The sequence below is a fragment of the Podarcis tiliguerta genome (assembly GCF_965153285.1).
Source record: "Podarcis tiliguerta genome assembly, chromosome: 12".
NCBI classification, from domain to species: domain Eukaryota; kingdom Metazoa; phylum Chordata; class Lepidosauria; order Squamata; family Lacertidae; genus Podarcis; species Podarcis tiliguerta.
In genome coordinates, this window is record NC_139545.1 from 31972335 (window position 1) to 31990913 (window position 18579).

General features: G+C 40.7%; 1 protein-coding gene across 2 annotated transcripts in view; it reads left to right on the plus strand.

Moving 5' to 3' along the window:
• The window catches only part of SLC25A13 (solute carrier family 25 member 13), a 107698-nt gene that overhangs the window by 22489 nt on the left and 66630 nt on the right, over positions 1–18579 (plus strand). For both annotated transcript variants that reach the window (XM_083405395.1, XM_083405394.1), the window contains 3 exons: positions 1658–1711; positions 8168–8310; positions 17098–17213. In XM_083405395.1, coding sequence (XP_083261521.1) covers positions 1658–1711; positions 8168–8310; positions 17098–17213 — 313 coding nt within the window. The remainder of the gene's footprint in view (positions 1–1657; positions 1712–8167; positions 8311–17097; positions 17214–18579) is intronic.

The following is an 18579-nucleotide window of genomic DNA, read 5'->3' on the forward strand; positions in this document are numbered from 1 at the left end:
ATTCAAAGTCAATAGCCATCTTAATATAGAGGATGTGGCCTGAATATAAAAAGGATTCTTCTAGTATCACGTATCATATGCTCTTACACTTTTTTTAAAGCCTACATTAGATTTTTTTTTTAAAGCCTCCATTATTGTTAGGATTAATTTTAAGTTTAATTTGTTTCTATTTCCCACACTGAACTGTGCCCAAAGCAACTCACAACAAGCACCCGCTTATTAGTGAAATGCAAAACATTTGCACACACAAAGATGTGCTAGGAAATACATAAATAAATTCAAATAAGACCCCCCAAAAATCAATAAACATAGAAAAAATTAAAGAATGCAAAGAAATAATACAGACGTAATTACATTTAATTTTGCTCAGCATCTGTGTGTCAGCAGACAAAAACAAATAAGCAGATGAATAAAGCCAGTTCATATTACCAATTCTAGTCTTTCCACACTGCAAGGAGCTAGGGCAGCCTGGTTTAGATACAGTTCAGAGAGAGCAGAGTTTTCTTACCAAGGTGAGATACCTCTAGCTAACTCCCTTATCTCTCCTCTAGAGGAGGCTGGGGAAGTTCTGCGGAGGGCAATCACGGAAGAAGGGTTTTAGGTTAGAGAGGTAGAACATTTGCTGTGCATGCAGAAGGTGCCGCTTCCAATCCCTGGCACTTCCAGGTATGGCTGGGAAAAGATCTCATGACTAAAACCCAGTTTGTGAGAGTTGGGTGCAAGGTCCCCCCATCAGAGGTGGCCACATGCTCTGGCCAGCCAAGCTGCCCTCCTGCGCTTAAAGAGTTATGAGTCAGGAAAGGGAGATACCTTGTGACTGTAGCGACTCCAGTGACACTGTGCTTTGCTTCCCAAACTCTGGAAGTGAAACTTGGTACTAGAGGGGGTTGCGGCTGGGCAAGTGCGCTTTGCTGCAGGTGTAGTTGCTACTCATTGTAGCCCCACAGAAAACTGCATGGCTGGAATATTATTTGGAGAAGGGTGGTTGTTGGGTCATCAAATACAGCTACCCTCCACCATTGACAAAGATAGCCCCTTCCCTTATTTTGTAATCATGATCCATAAGTCTGTCTGGGAGTATCTTCAACTCTCAACCTTGTATCATTTCTGCCCCAGCTTTGAACAGCAGGTGAGTGCAAAGGGTCATTCTTGACGGCTGCCTTTCAGACTGATCAAAACCATAGAGTTTTTCTAGAAGTGATGGAAGACTTCTTGTTAGGACTGGTTTTAATTGCTAAGTATTTACTATTAAATACTTTATATTTTAATGGCATCCCTCTTTCTCTCTCTCTCTCTCTTTTAAAAATGTGTTATTGCATGTTCCTTACTCAGGATTGGGCACTCATGTTATAAAAATAAAATCAGTTCCTGTGGTTGATGGCTCTATGTGGGCAAAGTCAGAGTGCACTTGTTTAAGATTTGGCAGGTTCAGAGGAACAACACCAGCAAAAATATCAAATAATTAAGTGTAAATGTTAAAACAAGTATTTATTTATTTATTTATCGCATAAACCACTGTCTAATTTATTTGAGGAGAACTTTTATTTTTCATCGCTCATTCTTTTGTTTGAATTATCCTCTTTCTTTTTTTTTTAAATGACATTTTGACATCCTTTGTATAGACTATGCATATTAATATAATTGTATTTACTTGTAGGTGGCTCTAACCAAGAGAGCTGATCCAACTGAGTTGAAAACAATATTTTTGAAGGTATGTTAAAAGTAAATATTTTATCCGTTAAAGCCTGAATTTTTCATTTCTTTAGCTCTTATTGCATTATTCATCTCTTGATAGTCTTCTAACCATTAATCATTCACTGTATTATTACCATGTTAGATTTAAATACCACTATCAAAAATTGAACAATGCTCTCCAAGAAGTCAAATATGTTCTTGAATGATTATTGTATAGACTCGGGGAAATATAGCTATCCCCCCAAATAGAATAGAAATTTCAGTGTTTCCTACATGGAGCTGTGTGTGTGTGTTTGTGTGTGACTCTCTTAGAAGATCTGTGAATTAGAACTGCAGTCTATAACTATTTTCATTAGCATTTCCCCATCTCTCCCAAATCATTGGACTGCTAACTAATGGTGGGAGCAAATGCAAATAGAGTCACCCTGCCCCTACAAGAGAGTAAGAGGGAATAACTTGAAGATTGTTTCTGCAAACATTTTATTGGAGGTAACTGCAGGTGTAACTTCACCTGAATGCTAATCATTGATCAGGGCCAGTAGCGGGTCACCTGCAGCTTGCTCCTGATTTCTAGATTGTGATGGAAGCCTGATGTCTGCATTGGTTTTGCATATCTGCTTTTGGCTCCTGAAATATGCTAGGTAAGCAAAACCACTGGGTTTATAATGAGGACTTCCAAAAATGGGCTTAGGCTGTTGCTTCTGCATTGTGGAAGAAGGGGGTGCAACAGAAACCAAGTAGAGGTGGGGAGGAGTTAAATGTACAGTTCCCACAAACTAATTATTTGGGAATATATGGCATGGTTTCATTCAAATGCCTTTCTGGGTCTCTTGTTTTGTTTGTACCTGGAAACAATAGCTGCTTGAAAGTCTCCCTTCACCCTCCGCCTGGTGAGATACAAATATAATAATAATAATAATAATAATAATAATACTACCTCATCCTATAACAGTGAGAATTGGGGCCTCTGAAAAGTCGGTGGACTTGCTGCATAAAGTAAAAGCTGTTCTAAAAGCTGGATTAAGGAAAAATAATAATAATTTGAAATGAGAGATCCATCTCTCAGCTACTTCAATATCAGAAAAGCCAACAACAGCAAGACGAGCCAGTAGCTATGAACTGGTATAAATGAGAAGGCACAAAGGTCGCTCCAAACCTGTATATTTTATGCTACTTTAACAGGCTTATCATATAAAATGGGATAAGCCTGCAAAGTCTTCTTGATGGCACACTTTTTGAGAAATTCGCATGTGCTGCTCTGAGAATCTTGGTAGGAGGATGATACATAAGTACACATTTAATTCTAACCTGACGTGTATTTATGAATATAAATTATTTTTTCCTTTGTGGATTTTCTACGTTGCATTTGCAAAAATGGCATACATTCCTAATAGTGCCTTTATTTCTAGACCATCCTCACACCAAGTTTATTCAGGACACTTCAGAGTCATAACACAGACTAGCTGAAATTGGAAATTAAATTTCTATTAAAAACAAACAAACAAACAACGCACACATACCAAGGAAACCAAAACACAACACCGTTAGAAAGGGATTTTTACCACATCATTTTCCATTTCAGTTAAATGCATTGCAATCAGTGTGACATTCCTTGGTTAGTTACATATTTTCTCTGGAGATACTTAAAAAATATATATTCCTCTGTTGTATTTGTAAGGACTTAAATGGGCTTGAACTAGTTAATGCTCAAGTATTTAAAATATATGATTATCCAGTGTGAATTTTGAAGGAACTTACCAAAAAGCCATTAGGCATTATTGTGTAATATCAAATTCTCCATAGGTATAATTACCAAAGTGGAGGGAAAATACATGACTGCAGAGTACCACCTTTTCGAAAGTCTTTATTCCCAAACTAATAGAATTGATGTGTGTGTCCCCCCCTCGCTTTTGTCATGATAATTTCCTCAGAGTAACTCTACTTCTTGTAACTCTCCTACCCTAACCTAAGAGATTAGGCTTCAGTCAAAATGAGCAAGCTGACATTTTCAAGGTCATTTTCTATATGTAGTGTGGGGGGTACGTGATTGGATTTCAAATACACAAGAATAAATCGCAGTGGGTAGGAACAGGGGGACATCGAAACCTTGTACTGCTTTCTATTATTGAATGTCTTAGCAGGGGGGCTAGCCTGGAAAAAAAAAATGAAATGTAGAAGCAGAAAACGGCTGACTTATTTGATTTGTTTCTCGATAACTGTTGTGTTAAAAAGTTTTCAAGCCTGAGACTTGGAAAGATTTTCTGGCAGGTGATTGCAATGAGATCGATTTGGTCTGTGTGCTGGTTATAAAAGTGTGCAGCTGGATTTGTGTGTGTGTGTGTGACGTATCACCTATTAATCAGGTTGCTGATTTTATGTTGCTGCTGTGTTTTAAATTGCTTTTAATTGTGTGTGCATGCATGCATAAGCGCATGCGTTGATTTTGATTTGATTCTTTAATGTGTTTTAATGTGATAGTTTTGTTGGCCGGGCCGTCGGAAGGATTGTAAATATGAGAAACGCACTAAGCTTGCTCCTAAACATAGAACACGTTGCAGGTGAAACACAAACAATTAATTTGAAATGATAGAAATGCAACATTATTAAATGTTTGGGCTATATAGTTTTCTGCTCCGGTCTTTGCTTCAATAAAACACTTGCCTGAAGGAAATTACTTTACCTATATATGGTTTAAATCTAGACAACTAAAAAAACAAAAAACCACGTACAGTTTAACTCTCGGAGGGAAGCCAAGAGTTATGTACTTACAGAAAATGTAAGGGTACTTGTCAGGCGCAACAACGGCTTTATTCAATGGGATCTGGCAGCAGGCTTTGCTCTGCAAGAGCTATTGCAACGTAAAACAAAACCCAAGTCTTTGAAGTTGGTTGCAAAAATTGTAGTAGACACCTAACTTACTTGTTACTTCATGTGGATAATGTTCTGTGGAGAATCGCAGCAAATGTTTTTATCAGGCCACCTCAGAAAAGAAACATACCACAGTAATTAGCAATTTGGCTTTCCTGCTCAGAACTTGTTGCTTGCTGCGATACAGATCTTTCTTTTTAAGGTGACACGTGGCAACTTATGTGCTCTTGTAATTTATTTACAGCTGCCTTTTAATGTCCCTTCGCTCACCGCCCAAGGAGTTTTGTAGTATTTACGGTGCATTTGCAAAGTAGCTATTTTGCATTCCTCCCCCCCCCCCATCGGATTTTTACTGACCTCAATATATGCAGAGTTGTGGCTTTTAAAAGAATGCAGTGGTGATAAGGAATGGGAAGTCGACTTTAATAACACTTAAAAAGTATGGCTGGGATCCAGAGAACTACTTTAGGGGCACCCAAGGGCTTGGCCATGGCCAATGGATTTGTTTTGTTTTTATAAATAAAATTAAGCCTCTTCCCTTTGAATTAAATATCCTTTGAATATCACGGTTTTCTCCGTCTCCAAGATGTTTGCCCTAAGACATTGGGGGGGGGGGGAATTGTTAGAGTAGCACAAGTCCATGGTTGCCTTAAGCATGCAGAGATAGTGACATGGATCTTCAGGTGTCCCAGCCAGTCTGCTTTTCAGATACGGCTGTGCACATTGCCAAAAAGAAAGAAAGAAAGAAAGAAAGAAAGAAAGAAGCATTGAAAAAAAGGGGGAGGGGGACCGCAAATTTGCATAATATTTACATGCGCTAATTTTAATGTGCAGATGCAAACTTATAAATATTTATAAGAATCCAAATAGCAATACAGTATATTTCACCGTAGGTTAGACCATGGTGCTGATAACACCAAGGTTGCAGTCCCTTCCAACTCTACAGTTCTGTGATTCTGTGGGAAATGCTGGGCCCAGGTGTACTTGCTCAGTCTGCTGTCCGGGTGCGAAGCACTGAGAGGCGATGTCATGGCGCTCCCTGCTCTCCTGTCTTCTGGGTTCTTGGACTGGATACCCCTTCCAATGAAAGAGTATCCTCTATAAAGTGGGACACATTGCCAGCCTTCTCATAAGTGCAGCATATCCAAAGACAGACCGCCAAGTGACCTGTGGTAGTCACGAGGTGAAACATTTTAATAACAAGAATACCCTTTGTAATAAACAGGAGGTTATCAGCATACGTTAAAAGACTCATGGACAAATGTGCAGCTGAGCAGTTGGGGAGTGTTGGGTACCATTACATAAGAAGCTGTGAAAACTTTTCCTTCTGGCCTGCCATTTAGTTGAAATAATAATAATAATAATAATAATAATAATTCTACCCCGCCCACGTGGCTGTGTTTCCACAGCCACTCTGGACGGCTTCCAACAAAATATTAAAATACAATAGTCTGTCAAACATTAAATGCTTCCCTAAACAGGGCTGCCTTCAGATGTCTTCTAAAAGTCTGGTAGTTGTTTTTCTCTTTGACATCTGGAGGGAGGGCATTCCACAGGGCAGGTGCTACTACCAAGAAGGCCCTCTGCCTGGTTCCCTGTAACTTGGCTTCTTGCAACGAGAGAACCGCCAGAAGGCCCTCGGCACTGGACGATGGGGGTAGAGATGCTGAGTTGTGGCTGGAAATGAAGTGGCCACAAGAGGCGAATGGTGGTGTATTGCCTCATCCTAAAACCACTCACCTGTTGGCGAAGCATGCTTTAGGAGTTTGAACCAATGGGTCCCTTTCCTTAATATTTTTAGGACGTACCCTATTTTTTGTGATTTCACGTTGTTCTGAATGGTTTTCAATGCATTTTTATTTGTTGCAGCCCGCCCTGGGGGCTAAAGATGAGGGATAGGCAGCAAATTAAAATAATAATAAAAACAGCAGCAACAACAACAACCCACAATGTTAAGCTGAAAGCCCAAATAATGCCTACCAGCTCCTGTAATAAATGCTGCTCTTAAAAACTTCAGAGGTACACACAATCTTTCCCCCCGATCCCTGTACTCCCCCCCTTTTTTCTATCAGTTTATGGACTTAGCTGTATACTTGGGGGGGGGGGGAGAGAGAATAGAAATGCCAATTGTATTGTGTGCTTCTCTCCCCCATCCCCTCTTCCTGTGTAATACTATATGATTTCATGGGGTTTAGGCCAGTATAGCGTATTGAGGGCATTTTTATTACTGTTCTTCATATTGCTTTCTTTCCTTTCTGGAGTAATTTCAGTTTTCAAATAAAATTTGTTTTACTTCTGCTTTCACTTCTGTTTCTTTTCTTCTTTTACTCCCAAGAGGTAGATATTTGGGAGTAAAATCTGGAGAAAAAAAATGTTGTCAGAGTCATGCAACTGTAATGTTTTGCACATGGCTGATAAGTATGAATGCATATGAATGGGCACAATCATGTGTTTGTTAAGTTCATATAGGAGAGAGTAGTGATCATATTTCATATTTTGCAAGCTGTTCCACTGGCATTTGCTGGCAGCAGTAAGCAAGAGATTGCTCAGTGATCAAAGACTCAAAATACAGGCTCAATTCATATGATGTTCTGAACCATGGTTTAGAGCAAAGGGTAGGCTGCATGATGCCCTCCAGATGTTGCTGGACTTCAGCTCCCATCAACCCTAGCCAGCATGGCCAGTGTCGTCCAACCACATCTGGAAGGTGCCACGTTGTCTACCCTTGGTTCAGTGGGATGGAAACAAGCTATTGATAAGCATACCCTCTTCCTTTTTAATGCTAACCATGGTTTGCTGCAACAACCAAGCTAGCAAAATGTTGTTACCATTTGGAGTGCCCTCCAAAATATGATTAGCGTTCAATATTGTACCGAGTCGTGGTGTTCTACAACAAACTTTTTGTGTCTTATGGGTTGTAAATCCACTCTTGAGTTCAGCAATAGCAGAAAAGGGAGTATATAAATCAACTTCGAACCATAGCTTCTGATTCCTGTTTTGAAGGGCATACACTAACAATAATTTGGGTGTCTTGGCAAGCTATAGTTAGCACTCAGAGGGGATAAGGAAAGGCGGCTGGCGGGGGGGGGGGCACTCATCTTGAGAAATAGAGAAGGGAGCGTGTGCAAATCCACAGCAGTTTTATGATGCACCACATGGGGCAGCACTGCATTGGCTGTACGAGTGATGCAATACAGTGGTGCCTTGCAAGACGAAAAGAATCCGTTCCGTGAGTCTCTTCGTCTAGCGGTTTTTTCGTCTTGCGAAGCAAGCCCATGAGCGGATTAGCAGATTAGCGCTATTAGTGGTTTAGCGGCTATTAGCGGCTATTAAAGGTTTAAGGGATTAGCGGATTAGCTGCTAAAAGGCTATTAGCAGCTTAGTGCCTTAGAAAAAGGGGGTGGGGGGTGGAAAAAAAACCCCAGGAATCGCAAGACATTTTCGTCTTGCGAAGCAAGCCCATAGCAAATTCGTCCTGCGAAGCACCTCCAAAACAGAAAACCCTTTCGTCTAGCGGGTTTTCTGTCTTGCGAGGCATTCGTCTTGCGGGGCACCACTGTACTACCTTGTAATTTAAGAACCACATTCTTCTTCTTTTTTACAGTATGCAAGTGTTGAGAAAAATGGTGAATTTTACATGTCCCCCAGTGACTTTGTCACGCGGTTCCTGAAGATAATAGGAGATGGGGTTCCCAATCCCAGAACCGTTCAGCTGCTTGGAGGTGTGGTGGATCAGACGAAAGATGGGTATGTACTGTGACATTCATTTGAATTACTTATATGGTGGTAGCATTGGAGAGTCACAGAATAAGCTGCTCTTCACTTTTAAAGTATATGAAAAAGATACTGTACTGCCATGAAATTTTGCTTTCAGCAGCAATTGGATCTTCAGTGTCTCTGTGAATCACAGAGAGAGAACAGGGTATTCTGTCTTAAAATGCTTTCCATTAGACACTGGGCCAGATACATAAAGGGTTAAAAATGCATGCACTTTGTACCAAACTCAATGACAACAATTTTAAACTTGATGTGCCACATTCAGAAGTTACAATTATTAAGTAATGCACGCAAAATGAATTTTATAGAGCAAGTTTCGGAACAGTAGAGGTGAATATTTAAATGTACGACACAAGGGGAAACGGGCTTTCTTCTTACCCATAAGCCTTAGGTAGTAGCACGAAGGACACTGAAAAAGGCCTACTTTTGATTTATTGTAACAGTTTCCAGCAAAAAAAACACAAGACCCTGTGACACCTTAAGAGCCAAGAAAATATTTTATGGCATAACCTTTCATGGGCTAGAGTACGTCTGACTCTAATCCACAAAAAATAGGCTATCATAAATTGTTATGCTTTAAGCTGCTGCAAAACTCTTTGTTATTCTCAGTTTACAAAGCCTTCTCAGAATACGGAAACCCCCCAAAACTTAAGGAATAATGTATCGTCCTTGTCTGTTGTGAACAAAGTGAGATGCAAGTAAATTACTTGCTATAAATTAGAATTGTGTAGGATCCCTTTTTCTTCTTCTGCAAGTGCCAGCATGAGCATACATGCTTTTACAGGAGAGCTTTGGAAGCTTATATTTATGCTAGCCTTTCTCATCCTGTCACCCTACAGATGTTTTGGACCACATCTCACGCCATCCTTGTACATTAGTGATGCTAGCTGAGGGGAGCTGGAGTCGAAAACCTCTGGAGGGCATCCAGTTGGGGAAGGCTGATTTGTGCTGAGTAATTCAGATTTGAGATCCAAGTCCTATATATAGAAATGAGTTCCCTATTGAAAATCTCTTCTCTGCCCCCACCAGCCCCTGTTTCAGTCTACCTGTGGTTATTCTTTAGGAGCAACTAAGTTTTAGGTCCTCATGTTACCTCATCTGTTTTACCTGCAAAACTGCTCCAAGCGGTTCACAACATATCAGGTGAACAATAACAATTAAAACAAACTCAAAACCATTATAAATCACAATATCAGTAAGTAACAACATTGCATACGAAGAAGCTACGCCAATTAAATAACTGAAACGAAACGGAAGAGAAAATAATACCAATTCAAAATAGAGTAGTAGCATGCAAAACATCGCCAGATGATGCATTTGTGACCAGCGGTTTGGTTCTGAGACACCACCTTCATCATTCAAGGACGCCACCCCATTTTCTCACCTGGGATAGTGCAAGCACTCCCACCTTGGCTCTCACCTAGAGGGGACTTATGCCCACCATTATCATGGGGTCTTACCCCACATGGTGGCCAATAGCTTTCCTTTCACATTCTCCTACCAAACAATATGCCTTCAGCCAGGATGGGGGCCCTAAATAAGGTCTTGTGAAGTGACCCTCGGCGTGGCAACCTCAAAAGGATTTTTCATTTCTTCCCTTTGGTTGTTATGAGGTATAAAAAGTCGCAACAGTGATTCTTTTGAATGGACGAAGGTACATGTTAACCTGAGTTTATCCAAGAACAGTATTTTTGCCTCATACAGTGTTTCATGTTCTTGCTACAGTAAGCTGAAATGGTGCCTCTGCCCCACCCCATTCCCATCCAAGAGATTCTTGCGTGGTGTTTTCTGGTGATTATGGTCGAGACATTACTGAGATTTTTCGTACACACACACACAGTATGTGAAATCCCCTTCATTATCTTTTTCTGCATGGCTGCTATGTTAATAATATTTCAGAAAAACGACCCAACTATCCACGACTTTTTCCTCTTGCTATTGTGTGGCCATCTTGTTAGTCCTTGTGTCCAAGTCTCTCAGTGCCATTAAGGTAATGACTGAAACTCCAGAGCAACCTTTGTGAGAACCTGAATGCACATCTGTATGACTTTCTCTGTACAGTGCATGCGTGAATCCCCTGCTCTGTTTCCCCCCGTGCTGATCCATTGTTCAGCCTCGCAAAGACAGGAGTGTTTTTTGCCTGGCTGTTTTCTTGCTAGGTGGATGCACTGCGAAACCTTTAGTGAGTGGAGGCTTCCAGAGGGTTAGGTGGGAGGTCTGAGACCTGTTGTTTAGCTTCAGGAGGCCATTCAGGGTGCCTGTTACCCTCCCACAGATGAGCATGTAAAGAAATGTTTTACTGCAAATTGCACTCTTTAAAAATCCAACTGGCTTCCTCTAACAATCCATACTTTTTTCTTCTTTTTTTGCTGCTACAATTAAATTCTGCCCAATAAAATATGCCTGTTCTGCCAATCATAGCTTGGTTTCCAGTAAGCAACTCAAAATACTATATGGCTTTTATTTTTAGAAAGTGTAAACAATTCAAAATAATGCTTTGAAATGCCAGCTTTTCCCATTATTATTGATTTATCTCTAATCTACCATTTTTCAGAACAAGTTGTTTATCTAAGATTGAAACATTAAATAATAGGCATAGCTTACCCTGTGCCCCATTATGCTATTATGGTTAAATTGCTGATTTTAGTAAAGCATTGTAGCTTTTGTATTTATTATACAATGATGAGGATAATGATTAGTATTGCTAAACATGCAAAAGAATGGATGTTGCAGGAATACACACACACACACAAGAATTTCAGACGTGTGTGCCTTGGGTACTTTTTCGTATAGCAGAAGTTAATAATTAGCCAATTTTAAGGTACCATTGCAAAATTGCCCTGATTTTGCTGGAAAAGATGTCGTTGAGGGTAGAGCTCTTGATATTGAAGTCAGCGAACATTGGGCAGTTGTGGATGGCTGAATTCTCTGCAAATGGGCACAAATGACTTTATCCCATTCCCACTGACATTTCACCCCATAACACAAAATTGCTTCCATGGGACGTGGCATAAAATGGCTGCCATGTCTTAAAGGAGCAGAAAGAGGCAGAGACCCAAAATGGTATATAGGCATGGTCCCTACATCAGCTCCCCCTCCCCAAAATGAATGGGAATAAAGGCACCTACTTCAACCACAGAGAGAAACTCTTTACACTCTCCTCTGAACATGCAGTCCTGGCATCCACTGAAATGTGGCCCCTACATAAGGGGAAGTGCTCACCATAGGAGAGGCTGTGGTGAACCAGAATTGAGAAAGCAAAGCAAACAAGTCTCTCATGCACTGTGAATTTTTGAGGGCATATTAATTGAAACATTTCACTGGCACCATAGAAGCAACTGGTGCGCACAAGTGCTGCGTTGACAACTCCTCTGTATAGTTTTCCAGGAATTAAAGCAAGGCTTAAGGAGTTTATAAAGCCACTCTTGGCTGTTCTTCATCGACGGACAGTGTGTAGGAGAAATATCCGCGCTACACATCTGTCAGGGAACTGCCATCGGAACAGGAGGGGGTGAGAGGGCTCCCGGATGATGGTGGAGAGGGTCCCAGTAGGAGGAGGGATAGCCCATACGCTGGGGAAGGAAATCAGCGCAACACCAGTGGAGAAGGGGAGGAGATAGAGGAAGCGGAGAGTTGGCTCCAGGACTCTTCGCAGGAGACAAGCGGAGAGGGGACAAGTGCCCCGTTGCCCGCGCCCACAGTGCGCAAAAAACTTTCACGCAGGCAATGGGGGAGGAGACTGGGCGTCAAGCAGCTTTTATGTTGGAAGCGTTTTAAGAAACGCCCACTGACGGATTCTGCCAGCGACTGAGGCAGCCACGAGAGAGAGGCTGCTCTCTCAGAAAGGGTTCAACCATGCAAGATAGTCACAAGTAAAGGGAACTTACGCACAAGCAATCCCTAGAACCATTACAACATCTAAACCCATTTGAAACTGGTTTCACCGCCTTGACTTCTCCCAAAGGCACCTGGCAGTTGTAGTCCTTGGGAGCTACAGGAGCTAACCAGGTTTAAATACTGGTGCAAATATGAATGGTAGACACCATCCTGTCTGTTCTGCAGTCTCCTTTTTTCCACGTAAGTTATCACATGTAACTCCTCATAATAAACACCTCATAGTTCTTAAGTTAGAACCCAAGTGGCCAAAGTTCATAGGTCATTCACCTAGCTTCATTCACCAGTCTGGGTCTCCACAAACCCCACAAGAGCTGTTCTCTTGGCTAGCCTAAGCCTCACTAAATGTTTGCGACTGAAACAACTCCGTATTGCTTCCCTGTGCATCTTGGCCTCCATTTCCCTCCCCTTGTCCCCTGTGCCAAAATTTATATTGTTAGCTCCCTGCATAAGGGACCTAATGGCACTATATTCCCCCCGTGCCTGGGGGGGGGACCCCCCCTTTATTCCCCCCCCCAAAAAAACTAGGTGCGCCCTATGGGCTGGTGCGCCCTATAGGGCGAAAAATATGGTAATTTATAACTGAACACTTCAGGCACAGTCTTCTAGGAGCTTCTCTTGCACATTCCTCAGTATGCTGCTGTCACATAATGGACTTCTTGCAAGCTGAGGTTCAGCTTGCTTTATGGTAATCTAAATTTCTGAAACCAACAAATCACTTTCTATTTTCATTTTTTTAAAAAAATACAAATTCTTTGTATTTTCCATGAATGTTTGTTTATTCTCTGATCAGTACAAAAGATTCTTGAAGAGAGAAATTGTAGGGATATTCTGGATGAGCAAATAATGACCATGCAGGGCTGTGCCCTGCTCCCAATTTAGGAATTTCAGAATTTTTAGATCAAAGCTGCCTGACGCAGCAGCTGAGAAACCAAGTGAATTTCATGGGAACACCTGACATGTAAACGGTCGAAAGCATGGAGCTTTCAGCTGTTCTTTCAAACAGGGCTTTCCAAACTACTTTGCCAATCCCCGATTCCAGTGGTATACCTTCTCACATCCCCCACCGGCCAGATGGAAAGCTGCCGCCCATCTAGCAAGAATCTGTTAATATCTTCTGCCGTCTTGCTTTGTGGTGGTGAACTGTGTTCTATGGAGCTAGATCTTTGTTATGCAGGAGGTCTCCTTTGTGATAAGCCCATCCTTGTTCTCTGCACTTCCTTCCAACTTTCTCTGCCTCCTCTACAGGTTCAGTTGTCCTCTAATATGAAAATAGGAATCCTAGACCCTTCAGAACCCACCTTCAAAACCGATTCATGTCACAGGCCCTTCTGTTTGCTGCCACTTCTACTTTTTCTGAATGGGGAAAGCTAACAGAGCAACCTGTCACTTGGTGATTGAGATGAGACAATGGGAGCAGCCTTATCCAAAGTCAGTCTCAAAGTCAGTATTGTCTGCACTGATGTGCAGAAGCTGCCCAGGATATCACTAAGGGCATTACTTAATGATGCAGCAGATTAAACCTGGGACCTTCTGCATGCAAAGCAGATGGGGAGATGCTGTCTCATTTTCACCTCACATTAGAGATGGGGGAGAGATTTGATTCAGTTTGCATTTTTAAAGGTGAACTTACTTGTGCTTTCTGAATCAAGATGTGAATCAAAATTCACCCATCCTTTGACATTCACACTTCTCCGGTTAAAAATCCGTATATTAAAAATGTGTTTATAAGGCAAAACTGCAAGCAAAATTTACGTTAGGAAGATTCACACTAGAACGCTGGTGAATTTTCATGGGAACTCCCCCCCCACAAAAAAACGGTTGTGGAAATGTGGATAACTGAAGTTAATGAGAAACTGTGTGAAACAGAAATTGATATTTATTCCGTACCTCAGACACCTGACTTAACCTCCACCCCCCCCCCAAAAAAAAACACCTGTGCCATGCTGGTGGAAGTTAGCAGCCATAAGGGAGCAAGAGGGAGCGGCAAAAAATGACTGCTCAAACCAGTCTTGAGTTTGCTGGTAAGCTTGTGGAGAAATTGGCCTCAAAGCACAACTGAAGAATGCAAGGCAAACTCTCTTTTTTTGCCCCCCTTTATTTTTTTCTTCTGTTAAACATGTCTTTGCCACCTCATTCGCTTTTGAAGAAGTGATGGCACTTCCCTTTTTTCTCCCGTTAAAATGGGGAAGATAGTACCAAAGTAGAGAACCTCTGACTTAGAAGGCATCTTTCTGCTTGATTTATAATTCATCCATCTCCTCCTAGTTTCACATCGTTAAAACGCAGGGTCATTAGGCTTTACTCAGCCGGGCTTTTAAGTTAGACAAGGCCTTGCTTATGTAGGCAAAATTATTCTTAAGTAGCATATTGAGGTTCATGTTAATATGTGCTGTTTAATGAAACCTAATGATATTCAATGAAGGGTTGCACTATGCCAGAGAGAAAACTTGTTACCTAGGCAACTGCCCTTGTGCCGTATAGAGCTTGGAACATGTGGCTATGTAACATGCATTATTTCAGCATCTTTAACCATTAGGAACCACATGTGTAATTGACTGTGAAAAATTACTGCTCAGTTACTGTATTGTATGGGCATAATAGAAGTAAATGAGTGCGTCATTGTTGTCGGAGTCGATCTGTTGGGAATCACTTGCAGGCCAGTCTATTTAAGGAGCAAAAATACAATAAGAAGAAAATAGCTGGTTTAATTAACATGTAAAAATTGGGTTAATTTGAATTCAGCTGGCACAGCAGATATTCATGTTTCCTCTGCAGCAGTCTGATGGGAGCCTCACATTTGTAGGCTTTCTCCCTTTTTCCATTTAAAAAAACCCCAACCCACTGGTTTCGTTAAAATTGAAATAAACTCTCTTAATTAAATATCTGACTCTAAGAGGTGTTTGGGTTACTTGACTGAGAAGAGCTTGATGTAGCCAAAAGAATCTTTCCCAATCTGGTGCCCTCCAGATATTTTGGATTACAACATGCTAGCTGTGACTTAATGGAAGCGGAAGTCCAAAACATCTGGAAAGTACCAGGTTGCCAAAGGCTGCTTTAAAGACAACAAATTTCATTTTGGCATGAGAGCTGTAGGCTAAAGTTCACTTCATTGGACCACTTAATGTATCTGAAGCTGGTTCTGCCTTATGAATAATGATTTTAGTCTTGTTAATTGAACTTCCCAACTGAAATATCACAAATCTGCATTGCAAAGACTCTGAGGCCTGCATCTTTATTAATAAAATTCTACCCAAACCTGCATAAATATGATTTTTATCTATGACAACAAATGTCAGCTGTTGAAGCTCTCACATACATTCCAACAACTCAAGGAAATTTCATAGGAAATAGATGCTAGCATCTTGTTTTTATTGCTTAAATGATGGTGTGAATTGTTATCGTAATGCCGCATTGTATCACTTTCCTTATTTATGTAATTTATATACTGACCTTCATCAAGAGAACACAGCAAAAATTACTTCAGGTAAATAATGTGCTCCACGCATGTGGACAAGTGATGACGCTGTGATCCATCTGGTCACTGGCAGAACCTTTTCCCACGTTGCCTCAAATCAAAGGAGCTACTGCCATGTCCATCTATTTTGCAAATGATTAATCTGATGGGCAACTTTCGGAACACTTCTTTGGTTGCTAAAATGTGGTTCCACCCCATTTGTGTTTTTTAAAAATTATTACTCCTTGACAATTGGATTGGGATAATTTGCATTTGAATTACTAACTTGGCAACTTTCAAACTTGCAATTTCAATTGTGCCACCATTCAAGATGCTAGTAGGATAATAGGAAGCTGCATTTATGGTGAGTCAGACTATTGGTCCGTCCAGCTCATCACTTTTTATAGTGGCTGCCATTGGCTCCTCAGGGTTTGAGGCAGGGGTGCTTCTCAGCCCTAAACGGCTTAGGACCTGGGCATCTGAAGAAGTGTCTCTCGCCTAGGATTTGAGGTTGTTTACAGAAACTCTTCTGATGGTGCCATTGTTGCATGAGCCTGGACAACCTGTTGCTTTTCATGACTAGCAATAATACCCCAGTTATGGAACATTTTCCTCTGAGCTTTGACTGGCAGGAACCTTGGTTATTTTTCAGTGCAAGCTGAAGGCTCTCTTCATCCATGTTTTCTGAGTCAGCCATTATGTGTTTAAGTTTCATGGCTATCCTGATACAGTGGTACCTCGCAAGACGAAAAACTTGCAAGACGAAAGAGTTTTTTGTTTTTTGAGTTGCTTCGCAAGACGAATTTCCCTATGGGCTTGCTTTGCAAGACGAAAACGTCTTGCGCCTTTTTCTTAAAACCGTCAATGCATTCCTATGGGAAACCGACTATGCATTTCCTATGGGAAACCGTGCTTCGCAAGACGAAAAATTCACAAGAGGAAAAAACTCGCAGAACGAATTAATTTCGTCTTCCGAGGCACCACTGTACATTTATTAGATTGAGAATGGCTATACAGTCGTATTTTGGTTGCTGAACGCCTTGGAACTTGTACGTTTTGGCTCCCAATGATCGAAAACTGGAAGTAAGTCTTCCAGATTTGAATGATTTTCGGAAGCCAAATGTCTGGCGTGGCTTCCGATTGGCTGCAGAAGCCGCGCTTTGGTTTCCAAACATTTTGGAAGTCAAACGGACTTCCAGAACGGATTCCATTTGACTTCCAAGATACAACTGTATTTTAAAGATTATTCAGTTTTGTTTTTACTGTATTATACTTTAAATTGTTGTGATATTTGGGGAGGGGCCACATATAATGAGGGATAGAAATCTAATAAGTAAGTTATTTACCTGCGAAATGTTCTTCTGGTGATCGCACCTGAAAAAATGGCTTTCTTTTTCCTTTCGTAGGTTGATATCCTTTCAAGAATTTGTAGCATTTGAATCTGTCCTCTGTGCTCCAGATGCTCTGTTCATGGTGGCATTTCAGCTTTTTGACAAAACTGGGAAAGGAGAAGTTACTTTTGGTAAGAGCTGCTTTTTCCTTCCTTTCCTCACCCTTCTTCCTCTCCCTCCCATGTGAGAAATATTGCTAAATTAATATTTCTTTATGAGTCTACAGCTATCTGGTTTCTTAAGTGTTGTATTGTTAATGGACTTTTAAATGTTGCTATTGCAGATCGGTGTTATTGGAGAATGCTTGACCATGATATACCCAGGCATTGCCCCAAATCTCTGCACTTTAGACATGTTAAAATCTTGCTGGTTGCTTTGTTTTATTCTGCTGGTTTTTGTGTTTTGACATTTTTAGTGGGTGAACTGGCCTGGAACCAGTTTTGATGAAGGGCAATATATAAACTTTAAATAAAACAAATTAATAAGTTGGGAAATGCAATATACTGTCACTATTTAAAAAATGAAAAGGAAAAACTTTAATGAAACACTTCCAGAAATTCTTCATAGGCTTGTAATTTGTGCATGTTCTTCCAGACACAAGACACGTGACTAGGCAGGTGGCAATTCAGTCCTACAGATGTCAAGCACTTGTCTAAACTGTTTTCTAAGAATAATACCTCAGTGCCCACAGTTTAAGTGACACGTCTTGGATTCATGGAGGTGATGTTGTAAAACACTTTTAATTTTAAAAAATGTATATTTTGTGTGTGTAAAGAAATGTCTCAAAGAGAAACCCACCTTTTGTTTTTGTTTCATAACCTTTTTTGGTTTAACTTAGGGCCTACATCTTTCTGCTCTTTCCTGCAAATATACGTGTGCATTTCCTCCTCACACGCAAAGTTTAGTTCTTTTTGCTGCAGAATAAATGTCTTGCACAGAAAAATTCTGAAGTATCTGCTTCCATTCAGTGGGAATATTGTGCAGGAAATATTCTTAACAAATTATGCTAATTTGATGATCTAATCAGGGCTCGATCCCAGTGAGTCAGGGAATAAAGTATAACCAGTGATAAAGACTACAGAGTCAAGATTGTCACTAAAGTAAATCTCATTTGGTTTTTCGGTGTATCATGCTTAATTCAAAGCATATTATTATCTTCATGTGGAATATAATATCCTGAACTTCGAGGCAAAACATAGCAACATAAAGCAATTTGTAGATGATAACAAGACAGAATTTAGAGAATAATACGGATTAAGAATGACATCAATAGAATTGAATTGACAAAAGTAATGCATCAGTCATTTAACAGGCGATCCTATCTCTATCTTCCTCCAGTCCACCTAGTTGTCAAACGGTTTTCCCAGTAGCATATTCCCAATTTTCTACCATACCTTGCATTTGGAAGAAAATCCATAGTTAGCTAGATTGGGGTGGGGCGGGGAAGCATGCACATTTTTGAGAGCTGTGTCCTGGAAAACAGAAGAAGGGGGCAGC